Source organism: Martes martes (genome assembly GCF_963455335.1).
Source record: "Martes martes genome assembly, chromosome: 14".
Classification (NCBI taxonomy): Eukaryota; Metazoa; Chordata; class Mammalia; order Carnivora; family Mustelidae; genus Martes; species Martes martes.
Window position 1 is genome coordinate 47,201,703 of NC_137902.1, and position 19,171 is coordinate 47,220,873.

General features: G+C 50.7%; 1 protein-coding gene across 1 annotated transcript in view; it reads right to left on the minus strand.

Moving 5' to 3' along the window:
* The window catches only part of TSPAN14 (tetraspanin 14), a 53,537-nt gene that overhangs the window by 11,671 nt on the left and 22,695 nt on the right, over positions 1–19,171 (minus strand). The window contains exons 2-3 of the mRNA XM_080823507.1: positions 14,006–14,103; positions 217–267 (exon numbers count right to left, since the gene is read on the minus strand). Coding sequence (XP_080679633.1) covers positions 217–267; positions 14,006–14,086 — 132 coding nt within the window. The 5' untranslated portion in view covers positions 14,087–14,103. The remainder of the gene's footprint in view (positions 1–216; positions 268–14,005; positions 14,104–19,171) is intronic.

A 19,171-nucleotide genomic window follows, 5' to 3' on the forward strand; every position in this document is an offset into this window, starting at 1 on the left:
AGCCAGTCCCAGGGCCCCAGGAGGTCTTGTGATCAGCTCAGTAACCACTTCTCAGAGCTGCCTCTGCGACGACCACAACTGACAGCAACAAACCTACAAACCATTACCCCAGGCAAGAATGCTTATCAGGGGAGTCTGGAGGAAGGAGCAATGAAAGCTGAACACACCTGGTCTGGGTTTCCTGATGCTTCCAGGCCTGCTAACAGTGACACCTACCTTTTCGCTCCATGCCCACAGTCCGACTCCAAGGAAGACAACTCCAGCAAGCTAAGCAGGGGAGGGGTGGAGGGAAGGGGAGAAGTGGGCAAGGAGGGAGAGAGGGAGAGAGTTAGTTAAAAAACCAGGACCATGAATACGCTCCTTCGAGGAGCGTCCACACGACTAGTCAAGGGACGTTCCTGGCTCATGTCCATGGAGGCAGACCAGGGGTAAGGCAGGCCCTTAGCCCCTGCAGATGACACAAACTCTACCCCACAGCAAAGGGATGGCCAGGCGTTTGGGATAACTTACACCTACCTTCCTAACATCTGGCCAAACTCCTTCTACCCCAATGGCCCCCCATGCTCCAGAGAGCAGAAAGCAGGATCTCCGAGCAGGGTCTGCCCCCGACACTGGAGTCAGAGACATCGTGACAGCCCTGCCCTGTTTCTTCCACATTCCCAAATCCCCTGAAATCTCTTCAGTGCAGGATCCGGTGTAAGGATGACACGACCCCCTGTGACAGCCCCCCAGGTGCACTCATGGGCTTTGAGGGCCAGAGAGCCTCTCTCCAGTGCCCTAGGCACCGCCACGGGGACACAGAACCCGTGGCACCAGGGCCACACATGTGCTTCGCATTACTAGTTACTGGGTTATTCATTATAGAATTAAAATAGGCCTGTGCGAAACAACACACTCACCCCAGAAAAGGAGCACCCCCCCACCCCACTGGGACCAGGCTGACTTACCTATACCACAATGGGAAGCCCCCCCACCAACACCACACAAGTTTCTAAACCAGAGACGATTTCTTCCATATAAAACAAAACACCTGGTCTCTGCAGATGACGCTGCCGATTTTTCTGTATAAGTTCTTTACACCATGCTGGCATCTGCCTGCCTTTTGCCAGCCCCTCCCGCTAAATACTGGGGCCAGGTTTGCCTAGGACTCACCTCTCCAAGGCATATTCTCACACTTTAAGACCTCCCTGCCTCCTTTGTTCACTACTGGCCCCGCGGGGGGGGGGCTGGGGAGGCGGCTGGAGTGGGAAGGGAAGGACCTTTAAAGAAGGCCCCCCACCCACCCTCACCCCGGGAGATCACAACCTCTTTCGAATCACAGACCACTTTCAGAGAATGCTTATGTGCCCAATATTTGGGACGGGATTTCAGACGGTTCGCAGACCCCTGACCACTGGCTCCCACAGAAGCCTTGCCCGCACATGATCTGTCCATTTCACAAAGGAGAACACGAGCCCAAGAAGGCCAAGATCAAAACACCCAGCAGTGGAGGAGAAGGGCCTAGATCCCAAGTCATTCAGCAAATACCGCCTGAGGCCCTCCTGAGCACCAGGCCCCCTCTCTGGCACTGGGGTTGGCACAGAGGACGCAAAGCCCCTGATGCTGTTGGACTTTCAACTCCAGGGAATGACACGAGGTCCTGTATATGCCATGCTGGTTTCTCAACTCCTCAAGCCTCCCGCTGAATTAACTCGTGGCTGAAGGCCTTGGTTCTTCTTGAAGGGGTGCACGAGCACTTCCTTTCCCTCCCCAAGCGTCTTACGCTGCAGGGCAGGCAAGCCCGAAGGTGACCCATCACTGCCCACTGAACCCGGCAGGCTTCCCGCCCCGCCATTCCTCAAGGTCCCCAGGGACTTAGCCTCTCACCAGAGCTGGAGGTCAAGTCTTCTTTCTGTTTATCTGACCTGACCAAACACAGCTGGTCATTCCCTCCTGCACTGGTCTGCTCAGCTTTGGGGACACAAAGCACTGGTCACTCTTCAGCCTCTCCTGCCAGTTCCCCCTCCTCCAGGCACCTCTATGAGCAGGTGAGCCTCACTGCTCCGTCCAGGACCCCTCCCCGTCCCCCGAGTTCTCTAGATGAGGCCATAATCACAGGGCTTGGAAGACCTTTACACAGCGGACCCACACACCCGAATCTCCGCACCTAATGTCCACGTGACTCGTGCACGGAACCTAGCTGACAACACTGCAGTTTTCGCATGTCCCAGATGGAGCCTTGCTCTCCCAGCCCCAACCCGCCCCTGCCAACTCTTGTCCTTCTCATTAAATGGCACCATGGCCGCCTCACTTGGTTGTTTAGATCAGAAAACCTACACCTCACGCCCTCCAAATGCGTTCAGAGCAAACGGGGGCCAAGCAAAAGCCCAGCCTGGCTCAGATCCATGGTCAAGCCCTGCACAGAGGCTTCAGGATCAGAACAGGAGGCTGTCCTTGAGGCTGTCCTCCCCTGTGCCTCCCCTGTGTCCCCAACAGCACTGCAGCAACTACCAAACCAATTCCCATCACAGCCTCCCTCCCACCTGGCACCGTGGTGGACGGTGAGAGACACCTGAGAGAAATCTGCCCATCCAGGACCCGCAGCTGAGTCCCGGCCAGCTCCCTCCCACCGCAGCCCAGATGCCCTTCTCTCCCAACGACTGGGCACTAAGAAAAGGGCTAGTGGTTTTTTCCATTCTGTTTTAAAGGAAGAACTAACATGAACTAGCACCAGAAAGACAGGAACCGGCAGGGTGGGGGAGGGGGGTCACATGTCAGATCATGGGGTTCAGTGAACACTGGCCCAAGGCAGGAACTTTGGGGACCAATTCTAGAGATGAGAAGACTGAGGGAGGACCAGACAGGGGAAGTGGCCTGTCTGGGAGCTCACCCAACAGCCCTGTGAATGAGCCAGGCCAGGACACACGCCAGCTTCACCCAGCTTCCCATGGGGCCCCTTCCCCGAATCTCTCTGGGGCAGATGGTCTGTGGGGCTGGGCTGTTGTCCCTGGCGGCCAACCATCTGGGAGTGACAGTTCAGCTGGGTGCTTTCCAGCCTCAGAGTAACCTCCTTTGTCTCTCTTTTATGACCTGATTAAATCCCCTCCCAAAGAATAGGGCCGGACTGCCGCTAAGCCCAAAGGCCTTGGGCCATCAGGTCTGCCGTCCACTGTGGTCACCATGGCAGGTGGTACCACTCTCCTGGGTGCCAAGCCCAGCATTCAACACTTCTCATGCTCAAAGGGCCCCTCTCAAACCCCATCACGGGTGTGTGGTACTATTACCCCCTTTATCAAACAGGAAAGCTCAGAGGTACAATGACTTGGTTTTCTGCCCAAAGGCACACAGCAAGCCAGTGGCAGAGTTCAAACCTAACTGGGGTGTCTCCGACCCTCCTGACAGCACTTCATCCCACCGCCCACCGGGGCCACGAAGACAAGCAGCAGTCTGAGCCCCCCACCGAGGGGGGCTAGGATAGGCACCCGTGGCATGGGAGTTCCGCAGAAGGGGCTTATGGGCTGTGAAACTCTGAAGCTCACAACCCATATCCTCAGGTGGCGAGGATCACTCTGTGTCCCACTCTGTGGCCAGGAAGTAGGGCTTCCCTGGCTGTCACTGTAAAGATTACTGACCCCTTCCCCCAAGACAAAGGCCCCTTATTCTGGGGCCACTCTGGGCTAGAAGCCCCACGGAATCCACTCACCACGTGAGCAAGCCTGTGGCACTGCACCCAACAGGTTCAAGCGACAGCAGAAGTGCAGACACCTGTCCGGGCCCTGCCAGATGGGCAGAGGGTTCCAATACCAAGAAACTTAAAAGCAGCCCGTCATCACCCACAGTTTAATGGCCACGGCCTCTTGCAAGACTGCATTTCGGTGTATGTAAAAGGCCTTGGGCAATTCTTGCAGGCTTCAGAGGCCTTCCATCAGGGAGCTCAAGGCAAACCACCAACAGCAATGCAACCCTCTCAGCTCTGCCCCCCTGGCCTCTGGTTCTTGCAAATCCCCTGGTTGCCAGAGACTGACATTCACAGGGCTGCCTATGGGAGTCCCAGAGAAAGGACCAGAAGGAGACCCAAGAGTAAGCCAGACTCAAGGCCAGAGTAGTGCTGAACACACAGCACAAGTCGGCTGGACCTGGTTCCGGTCTCTACTTTGCACCTTCCCGGTGACTGGACTTTGTGTCAAGTCCAGGAACTCCTCTGTGCCTATGATTTCCTCTGCAAAACAGGGACGACCTTTCCTGGGTCATAGGAGGGTTGCAGGGATTGGAGGAAGTGTATCACAAGTGACATGCTTACCCCAGGGCATGGAGCTGGTCCAAGGGAGCTTTGCACTCCTGCAAGGTGGGGAGCAGAGCAGAGACATCAAGGGGTCTTCCAGATGCCATCAGCATTTGCTGACTCTCTGCGCCGCACCCCCCAGTAACCCAGCCCTAGCCTTTGTCCTAAGACAGCAACTCTATACCCAACCTGACCCTGAGAGCCCACGGGGCTGAAAGTGAGTCTCAAGGCTTCTGTCCGGGCCAGGAAACCTTGCCCTTCAAGACTGCAGCCACTCTGAGCCCTACAGAGTTCAGGGAAGGCCACTTTCAAATAGTCCCACATTCAAAGAGTAAAAACTAAGCCACTTCTCCGTGGGAGTCTGGAAGGTCTGGCAGCCGGAAGGGACACTGGAGCCCAGCTTCCTCATTAGTGGGGAGTGGAGCCCAGGCCGGGTGGTGCCTCAGATGGGGTCACACAGCTATCACACACCAGCTTTCCTCCTGCCGGAAGGGTGGCTCTGAGAATAAGAAGTGTGTGTGCCCTTTCCAGCACAGCCAGCAAACAGATGCTAGGGGCCCCGGTGAGGAGGGGTAAGACTACCCAGAGGCCTCTGGGGGCAGTTTCCACAGATGTCTCTGAGTTTCCAGATAACAGACAGCCCACCCCCACCAAGCCCCGCCCAGGAATGACTGTTTCAAGGCCTTCAAGAGGAAGGAAGGAGAAGGGCAGAGTCATCTGAGGGAGGTTAGAAGCAGCCCTCCAGGCAAGGGAGAGAAGGAACCCCAACTAAGCCTCAGCCCCACCTTCACCCCAGTCTCCACGGTTGCAGCGCAGTTCAGTGAGGAACTGTGGGGCAAAACCAAAATAGGAAGCCAGCACTGACATTTCTATAGAGGGCCAGACAATAAACATTTTCAGCTTTGTGCTGATGTCTGTTTCAAGCACTCAACTCTGCTTTTATAGCAGAAAAGCAGCCACAGATAACACGTTAACGAATGGGCAGGGCTGTGTTCCAATAAAGCTGTATGTGCAAAACCTGGCCAAAAGCCAGCCAGGCCTGTGAGCCACAGTCTGATGAGTGCTGCGCTGAACTTTCACACTGAAACCATGTAGACCTCAGGACCAAAGACAAGATTTCCTTCAGCTTGGTCCCACGAACCCTGGGCATCCCTATAATTCAAGTCTCCAACCTGGTCGTCTTTATAGGGCCTGAACAGGTCATAATAAATAGCCTGAAACCGTAAGAACAAAATCCCAAGTGATCTATCCCCACGATGCAATATTATAACTCTCAATGTGGTGGTGCCTGGAGGTGGGTCTCTGGGAGGTATATAGGGTTGAATGTGATCATGAGGGTGGGGCCTCCATGATTAGTATCCTTGTCAAGAGGAAGAGAGACCAGATCTCTCTCTGCCACGTAGGACCCGGCAAGAAGGCAGCCATCTGCAAGCCAGGGAGAGAGCCTCACCAGAACCCAACCACACTAGCACCCCGATCTCAGACTTTCAGCCTCCAGAAAAGTGAGATATTACATTTTTGTTGTTTAAGTCAATGAGTTGATGGTATTTTGGTATGGCAGCCTGAGCTGACCAAAACAGGAGGATGTTTAAATGGAGAAACTATATCTAGCATCTGATCAAAAGTTACTAGATAGGGTGCCTGGCTGGTTCAGTAGGTAGAGTGTGGGACTCTTGATCTCAGGGCTGTGAGTTCAAGCCCCATGTTGGGTGTGGAGCCTACTTAAAATAAAAAATTTACAGAAAAAATACAAAAATTTACTAGATAGGCAAGAAGGGAAATAAATGTGATCTATAACAAGGAAAAATATTCAGTAACTAGAAAAAGACACAAACATGACAGAGAAGGTGGAATTAGCTAAGACATGAAAACAGATTATTGTACACACCCTTGGGGATTTAAAAGGAAACATAAACATAATAAGGAAAGAAATAGAAAACAGAAGGTCAAATGGAACTATTACAAATAGAAAATACAACAGTGGAAATGTAGAATTCACTAGGTGGGTTTAACAGCAATTAGACACTATAGGAGAAAAGATCAGTCGACTTGAAGACAAAGCAATAGAAACTATTTGAACTGAAGGGTAGGGGTGGGGGAATTGAACAGAGCCTCAGTGACCCATGAGACAACAAGCAATCTGAGAAGAAAAAGGGAGAGAGGTGTATATTTGAAGAAATAATGGTCAAAGTAGTCTTAAATCTGATGAAAACTATAAACCCACAAACCCAAAAGCCCAGTGAACCCCAAACAGAATAAACAAAGAAAACCACACCAGCCCATGTCATAAGAAAACTGCTGAAATCCAGTAATAAAGAGAAACTGTGGAAGTGAGCCAGGAGGGGGAAGAAAGGACACATTACATACAGAGTACACATACACAAGATATTTTAACCAAATGAAAGGAAAATGTATCAAAATGCGTGAAATGCAGAAAAGAGTATCAAATACCCATACTAGGAAAGAAGATCTAAAATCAATGATCTAATCTACCTTAAACAGCTAGAAAAAAGGCAAAGTAATCCCAAAGTAGAAGCGAGGAAATAAAAATATGAGCAGAGGCGCCTGGGTGGCTCAGTCGGTTAAACCTCTGACTCCTGACTGAGGCTCCAGTCATGATCTCAGGGTCGTGAGATCAAGCCCTGTGTCGGGATCTGCGCTCAATGGGGAGTCTGCCCAAGATTCCCTCTCTTCCTCTGCCCCTCCCCCTCTGCTTGCACAGGCTCTCTCTCTAAAAAAATTTAAAATAATAATAATAATAGGAGCAGAAATCAATGAAACAGACTTAAGATAGATGGTGGTAACAACTGCAAGGAGAATGTAAATGGACCTAACACCCCTGAACTGTGCATGGAAAAATGGCTACAATTCTAAATCGTTCTGTGTGCCTTACTATAATTTTTCAAAAATAAAATTTAAAAATACTTTTTAAAGTCTTTAAAGATATCAATGAAATTCAGAACAAAAGAACAACAGAGAAAGCATCATCTAAACTGAAAGAAGTCAGATCCAAGAGTCCATCCTAACCTAGAGCGACAGGAGGCAGATGGATGGTTTTCCTGAGGATGGGGTGGGAGGGAATAACTACAGAGGGGCACAGGACAGTTTCGGGAGTGACAGAAAGGTTTTATATCTTCACTGGGGTGCAGGGGTTCCATGGGAGTATACAGCTGTTAACTCATCTACTACACACACTGGAAGTGGGTAAGTATTACTCTATCAAGTTTACACCTCAATAGAGGTGGTATTTTTAAAAAGTGTTTCTGGGGGGAAAAAAAAACGAGAGAGAGAAGAAGGTGGGAAGATGGGAGCCAAGATAGGAACAGAGGGCACTCCTGCACACAAGACAAAATCAGTAGACTGGGTCATGCCAGCTATCTACTAGGGAAGGATGCAGAGTTACACACATCACCAGTTGGCTAGATTTGACCCCAATCCCGGGAGTGTATAATAGTCATGTGCACTGGGCAATGATCACAGTGCACTGTGAACAGCCTCTGTCAGAAAACCCTGCTGATGACCCTGGTTTCCCACATGCCCAAATGAGAGCAGGACCTGAAGCCCCGCAGGGAGTAGCACCAGGGTGTTCTAGTGGAATCCCTGATTAAGCAATCTTTGCCCTCGGCCTTGGAAAGTGCAACTATGGAAAAATACACATACACACACCCAGGAGATAAGGCGATCTATTTCCTATGAATTGGGGCAACCCTTCTAAAGAAGTAATTTTGACTGTATAAATGTGTCAGCCAGGTCAAAACAACATACACACTCTCTAACCCATTTAATCCCACTCCTGGGAATCTATCCCAGCAAATAATTTCCCTCCCTTGCCCAAAGGGAAGAATCTGTACTATACCAAACTAATCTCTGCATCCTTATCTAGGATAGTAAAAAAAATTGGAAACAACCGAAATGTCCAATATGGGAATTTCCAAAAATACAATCAAGAAGACTATGTGGCAACCTAGAATGTTCTATGCTAGCAAATGCTGACATGAAAACACAGAACTCATGACCACAAGGTTGCTCTCACAAAAATGGGAAAGTGTCCTCGACTGCAGACTGGATGGAGCATGTAGATGGGACGGGGTAAAGCTGGGGTGCCTTGTCTTCTAGAATTTCCATGCAACTACAAAAGTTTGTTAAATAAAACTTGAAGAGAAACAGTTATTATTTCTCAGCAATGGAAGTGAAAATATACTACACACATTATTAAAGCCCTAGACTTTCTCTTTGCACTCATTACCCAGAGACAGAAGCAGAGAAACTGCGTTTGAGACCGGGCGGTCAGGCCTTGGGATGTGGTGTTACATGGACAGAGTTCAGCTCAAATAAGGGCTATTCCAGATCAGAGCGATGCAGAGACCTGAGCTCACCACGTGATGTGGGGAGCCCCCTATCAAAGGAGTTACACCATATAGGCCAAAGAGAATTAAATCCTCTATCCACAAAGGTGCTAGGGGCAGGGGGAGGGAGCTGACCTTTCACGCCTTCCCTGTCAGACTTGCTCTGGCTCTCCTGGGTAGGGTGACCACCTGTCCCCGTCTGTCTGGGACCATCCTGGGACACACCTGTCATTCAGGCAGAATTCTTAATAACCGCTCTTTCACTCTTAAAAGTTTCCTGACTTGTCGCCCTGCTCATGGGAGGTCTTTGTGGCTTTGAAGGAAGGGACCTGAAGCCATGCTGGCCACAGAGTACAAATGCCTGTGGCTCCCCTCTCACCTACAGGCTGCCCACCGGGCTCTGAAGCTAATTCCTGCACTCCCTAAGCAGCGAAACTGTGGCTCGGCTCAGACCTGCCCACGTCTCCGAGAAGGCCAGGGGCGGGGGGCTCATTGTCTGTACCACAAGGGGCCTCAGTTCTTCACCATTCATCCACCTCTGAAATAGATCCAGGCAAGGGCTTCATGTGAACCTTCGCAGGTCAAACTCGATGCTGGTAGTGGGAAGCGATCATGCGGTCGCAGACATCCTCTGAATCGTCCCCTCCAGGGGATTCACTCAGCCAGACCAGGAGGGCTCGAATTCTTGGTGGCACCAGATGGGGTGAGAACAAAAAACAGGACCCCCCTGCAGCCCTTCCTCTAGGGTATACCTCTCCCAGCGGCCCGTCCTCTGCCAGTCAGAGGAGACGGCTTTTTAATCTGAATCATGGGAAAGCAGAGACGGTACAGAACGAGCTGTCTGAACCATCTGTACGAGGCCAGCTCAGTGGCACTCGGCATGGCCACAGTGTTGAGCAACAGTGCCACCAAAACCGGAACTCTGTACCCCCCTCAACACCGACTTCCCCTTCTCCCCTCCCCCTGCCCCACGCAACCCCCCTCTCCTGTCCATCTCTGGGAACCGGACTACTCTTGGGACCGCCTCTAAGTGGGGCCACACAGGATCTGTCCTTCTGTGACGGGCTTATTTCACTTGCCGTGAAATCCTCAGAGCTCACCCGTGCTGTAGCATGTGTGTCACAATTTCCTTCCTTTTTGAGGCGGAGAAAGATCCCGCTGCATGCACAGAGCATGTTCTGTCTCTCTATTCATCTGTCGGTAGACATCTGAGCTGTTTCTGTCTCTTGGCTGTTGTGAATAAGGCTGCTGTGAACACAGGTGAGCAGACATCTCTCTGAGACCCTGCTTTTTCATTCTTCTGGGTCTATGCCCAGAGTGGAGTTGCTGGATCATATGGTAATTCTATTTTTTGACATTCTGAGGAACCTCCATACTGTTTTCCAGAGTGACTGTACCATCTTACATTCTCACCAACAGTGCCCGGGGATTCCAATTCCTCCACATCCTCGTCAACATCTGTTATTTTGGTGGGCGTTGTGTGTTTGCTTGTGTGTTTAATAATAGCCATCCCGATGGGAGCAAAATGGTATCTTCTTGCCATTTTGATTTGCATTTTCTTTTTTTTATTAATTAATTTATTTATTTGAGAGAGAGAGAGACAGAGAGAGGAAGAGAGAGAGAGCACAAGCAGGGAGGAGGGGCAGATGGAGAGGGAAAAGCAGACCCCGGGCTGGATCCCAAGACCCTGGGCCCATGAGCTGAGCCAAGGGCAGATGCTCAACTGACTGAGCCACCCAGGCGCCCCTTGATTTACATTTTCTCAAGACAAAATGACATTCTGCACTTGAAACAGGGCTCACTAATAAACCAAAGAATGACTATGATTTAAGAAAAAAAGAAAAAGGCAGAGGGGCACCTGGCTGGCTCAGTTAGTGGAGCACACAGCTCTTGATCTCGGGGTCATGAGTTCAGGCCCCACACTGGGCATGAAGCCTACATACGTACGTACATACAGACATAGATAAATACACTTTTTTAAGTAGAAAGTGCTCGTGCCCCCACAACACTCTGTCACCTAGAAGCACTGTTACCCCGATGACCCCTATGAAGCCCAGCTCCCTGCTCACCCCGTATACAGACAATAACTGTGTCCCCATTTGTCCCCTCAAGAGAGTATTTAACAGTCCTTTGGGAAAATCTCAGCCCTGAACCGAGGGAGAGAGCTTTAAAAACCCTGGTAAAGTGTGCAGGTATTGGCTATGAAGTATGTCAGTGTGCAAATAATTCTGAATGGGGAAAAGTACTCAATACAGCCTTGTTTGTTCTGGCTCCCAGCACGGGTCAGAGAAACAACAGGTTGCCTTCTGTGTATCTGAACCTGCCTACTGAGCCCAGGTCTGCCCGCAAAGCTGCAATCCCATCCCTGTGTTCATTGTTCCTTCGTGAAAACAAAACAAACACAAAAACTCTCTGTGCAAAACGATTATCTATGCTTTACACTTCAAAATAACGGACGGAAAGGGGTGTGGGGAGGGAATATAAATTAAACAGGATCAGCTAGGAGTTGATCAATGTTGAAGCAAGGTGATGGGAACATGGGGGGGCTGTTAGATCGTTTCATTTTGGTTATTTCTTCCATTTCAGAGAGAAAACTTCTCAGATGAAGTAAGGCTTGGCATATGACTGTATATGTTTCCAGCGATCCTGGGAGGCAGGAGGCAGGCCTGTGACATCAGCATTTCACCATGAAAACACAAAGCCTCCTCAGGATCACTCAGCACGCGTGCAAGTCCAGCCCGGCACCTGGGTGCGGGCCTCCCACTGCACCTACCCTGCGTCTCCCGGAGGGCCCTGCACCCCGCTTCTCAGGCCTCACCGCACACTTGCGCTCCAGTGCAGAAGAAGAGAGCAATCAGTGCCAGGGACCCAGAAGGGAGGCATCTGGGTCATTCTCCCCCCAGGCTCTCTTGTGCCTCATTTCCCTGACTGTTCCCTTTTGCCCCTTCCTGCTCGGTCCCCGGGCACACCAACTGAGAAACAGACTCTTGACCACACCCTTGTCAATCCTGCAGAATGCAGTAACACAGCAGCACCCTTCGCTCAAGCAAACGTGCTACGATTCTGGATCCAGGGGATCCAGTATTCGAATCTGGTGCTGCCGAGTTGTTACTACTGGACAAGTTGGGAAACTTCCCAAGAGCAAAGAATCTGTTCTGAAAGGAATGTGAAGAAATGGAGATTAGCGGGCCCTCAGCCACAGCAGAGAGAAGTTTTGCTCTCGCTGCAAAATTCAGGATGACCTTTAGAGGACAGGCACAAGACCAAGTAAGCAGAGCCTAGGGGTGGGAGAGAACATGTCACCCGGGTGTCCAAGTGTCCAAAGTGTCAGACTGCCTGCAAAGGCCAGGGGACCCTCTGCCATATACTGGGCCCATGGGCAGGGCCTTCAGGTGGGGCCAGGGAGGGAGCAGGGCAGGTCCAGGAAGCCATACACCACACAAATGAGGCAGCCACAGGCCTCTCATTAGGAAAATCCTATAGGAACCACACTGACTGTCCTATATTGCCTTATTTCAAGGGAAATGATGAAGTTGCTGGTGACAGGTTGTCCAGGCAAAGAAAAAGTAGTGGGCTGAATGGCCAAGCCACTGAAGCCCACCGTTTCTCCAGAACAGAAACCCTCTAAAACTTTGAGATAAATTATCAGGAGTTGATGATGCTATATGAAATCAAGGGTAAAAGCTGAGAAGTCTTAGTGATCTGCCCAGTTAGCAAGAGTTCCGGTCCAAACAAGGCATGCCAACATCCTCAGTAGAAGCAAAATGTGGCATGACGGCCAATCATTCTGTCCCTCCTTCTCTATGAGCCCCCCCCAACCCTGAAGCTGATCAGCGATGCTTGCTGCAGGTGCACAATCGCGTCCCCTCACCCACCCGCACAGACTCAGCATCTGCTTCTCCCTGGACCGAGCCCACTGGTGACACACACATGCTGTGCTACCTCCCCTGATGCCCTGACCATCTCCAGCCAGTGCCCGAGTTTTCTGATCTTCTTTAAGGCAAGAGTCCTTGAAAAAACCATCCTGAGTCACAGTCTCCACTGCCTCACATCCCGCTGGCCCCCCAGCCAGCCCCAGGTCGGTTTCCATCCCCCCAACCAGGACACACAGCGGCTCTGACCAGGGTCACCAATAACCTCTACCTCTTCAAAGCCAATGCCAATTTTCTGTCCTCATTCTATGTTACTTCCCTGTGCACAGCTAACTGTTCCTCTCTACCTGGAAGGCTTCTACAATACAGAGTCTCCCGGCCTCCCCTCAGCCCGCTTACTCACAGCCAACTCTGGAGCAGACTTTCCTCTTCAAGGAAGAGGTTGCTTCACCTCTAGCAACCCAAGACTCCATATTCACACCTCGCCTCTTCTCAGCCAACACATTCTCCCTCCATGATCTCATCTAGCCGCACCCCGCCCCCACCAGCCACCTTCTCTGATGTGGCCAAGACTTTCATCTCTAGGATGGTCACAGACATGGGAGATGGACATGTTCATGTAGCCAAGAGACCATTCTAATACTTCTGTCCCAAAATTCTCAGAACATGGTACCACCACCTATACCCTTCACTTTGCAGAATCATTCCAAAACTCGTAACCTACCAAGAACTACTAAAAGAAGTAGAAAATAATTCCACCTACTTACTGAGCATTGTAAGGTCCTACATGACCTGGTTCCTTCATGTCTCTGTCTTCACTTGTGTCCCCTCCCCCGTACTCACTGAGCTCCAGCGACATGGCCTTCTCTTTGTCCCCTGCACATGCCAAGTGCATTTCTGCCTCAGGACCTTTGCAGATGCTGCTCTTCCAGCCGGCAGCTTTCTTCCCAGACCCCTACTGGCTGCCTCTTCACGGGTACTCTGGTCTCAGCCCTTAAGTCACCTCCTTGGAGTGCCCTCCCTCGACCTCCCTAGCCAAGGAGCTTCTCCCTCTCCCTGCTCTGTTGCTCAGGAGGTTAATGTCATTACTGGTTAAACACAAGCACCGTAAGGAACAGGGCTTTATTGCCCTTGCGCACTCTTACCTCCCAGAGCGCCAAACAGAGCCTGGCCCACAGTCAAAGGGGCATAAAGCGCCCCGCTGCCAAGGTCTCATTGGGAGCATCCCCAGGGCAGGGAAGGGGGAAAGAGACCTCCATGTGGGCCAGAGCTCCAAGTGTTCCTGAGCCTCCAAGGCTGGGGTAGGGGTCCATTAGCCTGGTTTCTGATCACCCCGGCTATCCCCATCACAGTACTTAGCAGCCTGTTGTATAGCATTAACTTGTCACTGGTTCTGCCTGGTCTGGGGCTCTTCGCCCTGCCCGCCTTCTCCCCCGGAGCCTCGCAGTGGGCCTGGCCAATCAGCAGTGCATGAAGAACGCGATCCACTGAATTAAGGACAAGGCAGGGGACCAAGGTTGACTCACCCAGAAGACAATGTTGTAGCTGAAGAGCAGGTACTTGTACCAGCAGCTGACCTCGGCGTTAGAGTATCTATAATAGTGCATCTTCCGAGAAGCGGGACCTGTGGGCAGACGGGGGTGGTGAGACGACATGTGCGGCTGCAAAACACCCCCCAAAACTGCTCCCCCAGGAAGACCAAAGGTGAGGCTCACACACAGACTCTAGAAGTCTCCAAATTGTTCCCGTGTTCCTGCACGAGTCCGGGCATCACTTTACTATCAGTGCCAGCTACAGACTGGCCAAGAATCACGCTAAGTCAACTTTCTAAAAGCAGCCAAAAGAAGAAGAGAATTTTTTAAAGAATGGAGGATGCCAACTTTTATTTATTTTTTTAAAGATTTTATTTGTTTGAGAGAGAGAGAGAGACAGAAAGCACACGAGAGAGAGAGAGAGCGCACAAGCAGAGGATGCAACAGGCAGAGACAGGGAGAAGCAGGCTCCCCGCGGAGCAGGGAGTCTCGATGCCGGGCTCTATCCCAGGACCCCGGGATCGTGACCTGAGCCAAAGGGAGACGCTCAACCGACTGAGCCACCCAGGTGCCCCTACTACTTTCCTTCTGGAACCCAGTAGCAATCCAGGTGGGCCCTTAACTCCTCCACCACCCCCTGCTGCCGAAAGTGGCTCAGTGGTGGGGAAGGGGGTGGGGGTTCTCAAGCTGATCCCTGGGGGGCAGGCAGGACCTAGGGCTTCTAGGGGAATACTCACCCCCGGCCCCTCGTTCTCCTCCCACTTTCTGGGGCTAAGCGGGTGGTGGAGGCCGGGGTGGGGGGGAGTGGAGGGCGAGGCAAAACAGAAAAGGCTACTCAGGCCTTGTGACCCACCCACAACTGCCAGGAAGAAACCAGTGGCTGCCACCTTGCCAAGAAAGGGCTACTGCAAAATCCCTTCCTGGGAGCAGCCTCGGTGGCCTGGCCACGGGCTTGTAATGTCCTGAGCAAGTGATGCCAAGCAGAGACACGCAAACCATACCCCTCTGGAATGGGTGCTGTGACCACTCACCCTCCTGGCCATGGGGCGGCACTGACAGGCGCAGAAGCCTGGACCCACCATTCGCTCACCTCCTCCCTTGGAGGGCGATGGGAGAGTCTGGCCTCCAAAACCAGCCAGGAAGGGGACAGCGACCCAGCAGCCCCTGGCCCCGTCCTCAGCACAGGACTTCCACAAAAGTCCCCTCCAAGAAGGGAGTATGAATGCAATCCCAGGCTAGAGGGACACCACAAACACAGGACACACAAGAGGCCCCTGGGCAAGTTCCTGCCCTCTCAAGGCTTCAGCATCCTCAACAAACTGATCCCTAGCATCCCTGGTGCTGAGGGACCCTGCTGGCAGCATCACATGACTCCTTCCAAATACAGATCTGAGGGCTCTATCCTCTGCAGGTCCTGAGAAGTAGGTGCGAGTTGAGGCCGAGAATCAGCATGTTTGACAAATTCCCAGGTGATTCTGACAAGCCTAACGTCCCAGGTATCAGCCTGGGCACCAAGAGCCACCTGCAAAGGTAGAAGGACTGTGCTAGCCACAGCCCAGCACACAGACCAGGGCTAGGGTCGGGATGCCTGGTGGTAGGCAACTAACTAAAGGGAACCAACATTCACTCATTTGTGTTTCACACAAGACAAAACCCCCAAAGCACTGGGTTTTTCTCTAACTACAGGTGACTGGCTTCATGCATATAGAGAAAAAACATTTTTTAACTTAAAACTCAGGTAAGTTTATGACAGAGAACTGTCAACTTGGCCAGAAATGGCCTAGAAGTCAGGAAAATGTTCTAAATGGTAGAAACCCTGTTCCTTTTTTACAGACAAGACAATCCTGCTTCTTAGAATCGTCAAACACAGCCTCCTCTTCATGGTTCTTAGAGAAGCCTGGAAGGATGGCCATACCCTTCCCATGGAACTGGACTCCACAGACTGGGGAAGGCTGCCCAGGCACGGTACCCCAAAGTTCAGGAGTCCCAGAGAGTACTCCCTGGGCATCATTTAACCATGGTAAAGCTCTCTCTTAAAAGCTATGAAGCAAAGTCAGACTCCCTTCTTTCTCCACAGAGAAACCGGCTAGTTAGCACAAGTCTATCTGTTTCCCTCAGTACTGGCGACCTCATCCCTGCCCCCTGCTTGGAGCCTTTGGAAAATGATTACCCTGAGGTGATACAGGGACTCTCAACCTGGAGATCCCTGTTCTTCAGCTCTGGCCAATTAACTGTGGAGAACAGAGAAAGGTCACAGGAACCCCATGGGCTTGCAGGCTCTGGAGGGGGGAATTCTCCACAGGGCGCCTGGCCACCCTCACCATAAGTTTCACCCTCTTTCATGTGGCCCCGAAGGCCTCACCCCACAGACACACAGCCACCCAAGTAAGACTGCTTTCACAGACATCAGGGTCCAAATCCACACCCAGAGAATCTCCACACCCAGGACATACCCTCCCAGCCCTCACTTCCTGGAAACTCAGACATCTGGAATTACACTAACCAGGTCCACACCGGGGAAGGACCAGAAGCACCCTAAGCAACCACAACACAGTGTACCACACTCATATGTGTCCCCTACACACCTGCCATGCACAACCCAGAGCATTCACATGAGGTATCACACCATTTCTGTTGAACCAAGATAACCCTCTGTGGCCTCGGGGTGAGGCTGTCCCAATGACAGCATTTCCCCATCCAACTCACCAATGAGGAAACTGTGGAGGGGAAACAGTCTGCCCCCTTGTTTATTCCTCCCTATGGGAAGATAAGGCATTCAACTAACCACGAGGTGGGGAGAGCTCGCCCATTTCCCCCCCGCCCCACACACACCCCACCGTGAACCTGAGGAGCTGGGAGGAAAAGCTGCCTCTCACCCTTGCACTGCTCTCTATCCCACTGGCCGGAGGGTGGAGAGGCAGATCCTGAACTTCAATGTCACAGAAAGATCCTGCGTCCACATGGGTGCGTCCCAGGGTATAAACTAAAGGAGGTAATGAGGGAAGGAGGTGATGGAAAGGTTTGGACCACAGCCTAAACCACACCCTCCAACACGGGGTTTTCGGCCCTCATCTGGAGACCAAAGCCAGCGCTGAGCTCCCGAGGTCTGGCTGGGCGGCTTCACTGCATCAGTGAAGGAAAAAGGACTGATGAGTACACCTTAGCTGCCAACCTGAGAGTCATCCACACAGACATGGAACCCCAAAAGGGGACAAGTGTATCAGTGCTGAAACTAGAACCCAGATCTGACTCAACATTCAGCCAAAACGACTTCGAAGTGACTATGGTCCCTGACAGTTCACCAGTCACATCAGAGGAAGGCAGAACTTTGCTCTCCATCAACTAAGTAACTCAACGAAAACCAACACCGTTCCAGGGCACCTGCTGGCTCAGTGGTTAGAGCAGGTAACTCTTGATCTCAGCGTTGTAGGTTTGAGGCCCATGTTGGGTGCAGAAATTACTTAAAAATAAAATCTCTTAAAAAGCAAACAAAAAAATCCGACCAAGACCATCTATCTTAAAACACACACACACCAAGAATCTTGTTTTAACAAAATAACAAAATATCTTAAAAGATAGCTAAACTTTTCACAAATGCTAATTATCATTGCAACAGAGAAGGATCTCCAAAAGCTATTCTGTAGCTTTCATATTCTGTAGAAATACATAGAAAACAACGATCAGAAAAATTTAATTCCAAGTCCTGAAACTGTCCCAGTTCCCGAACTTATTAAAACAGAAGAAAGCATTTACATGACAAAGTGTTTGTCAAAACATGTACATCTCAAAACAAAGGGGAAGGTTACAATCACGTCATAGTGTTGAGAGAGCTGGCTAGCAGTCTGAGAGCTAACTAATAAGCCAAAATAAATCCAAATATTTAAGGTTGCAAGCACACACAAAATAACAGAGCATTTCAGGAAATCTCCTTCGTTTTTGACCCAACAGGGGAAAAAAATACGAAGTATAAAAATATCAATATGAAACAGATAAATAGTTTTCAAATTCCCATTCAATTAAAAATAACATTAACATAAAAAGAAATACAAATGATGTTTTCAGCAGTTGCAGCAGTTATGACAAAGGGTAAAAATCTACAAGACATAAAAATCCATACTTAAAAGACTCCAGTGTCTTTTATGGACATTATATGAAATGGATGGACACTATAACTAACATGGCAAAATGCCCACCACCACTGGATGGGACACCGAAAGACAATGCAGAGACACTATTTCATGTAACACCGTTTAGCAACAACACCGGCACTACTCCAGGCAAGCCCCTGGTGAGGGTGGCAAGTTCGTACCTGGTCACTGGCAGCAGAGTCGACCGTGACTACCCTTGGGCAAGCAATATGTTTAGAGATATTCAAAACCAAAAAAAAAAAAAAAAAAAAGTCATACCCTTAATCCAATAAAGTCATGACTAAGAACTTGCCTCCAGAAAATAAACCAACAGAGGAAAAGGAATATGCATTAAGTATGAAATCTGAACATCATGGTTTGCAATTACAGAACAATTTGTAAGCATGTGGTTAAAGGCCAAAAAGGAATATAAGAGTGTGGAAATGGCTGCATGGGGCGGAGGATTCTCTAAAAACATTTCAACTGTTGTGCTCACCATTACCACCTCTGCATTATACATGCAAACTGGCCACTGCTGGGGGGAAAGGGTGGGTGGGCCTACCTCAGAGGTTATTGGCCCCCAAATGTGATGACCTTTACTGGCACTGTAGACCAGGCTTGTCTACTTTGGGATCATTTCAACCTGTAAGAGTCCTTCTTTCTTCCTCTTGCTGTTTATTTATTTATTTTTAATATTTTGTTTATTTGAGCGAGATAGAGAGCGGGCATGCGCGAGTGCATGGGGGGAGGAGCAGAGGGAGAGACTCTCAAGCGGACTCTCCACTGAGCATGGAGACTGACAGCGGCTCGATCCCACAATCCTGAGATCATGACTTGAGCCAAAACCAGGAGTTGGACACTTAACCGACTGAGCCACCCAGGTGCCCGAGCTCTTCATTCATTTTCAATTTTAAAAAAAGCAGGGGCACCTGGGTGGCTCAGTGGGTTAAGGCCTCTGCCTTCGGCTCAGGTCATGATCCCAGGGTCCTGGGATCAAGCCCCACATCGGGCTCTCTGCTCAGCGGGGAGCCTG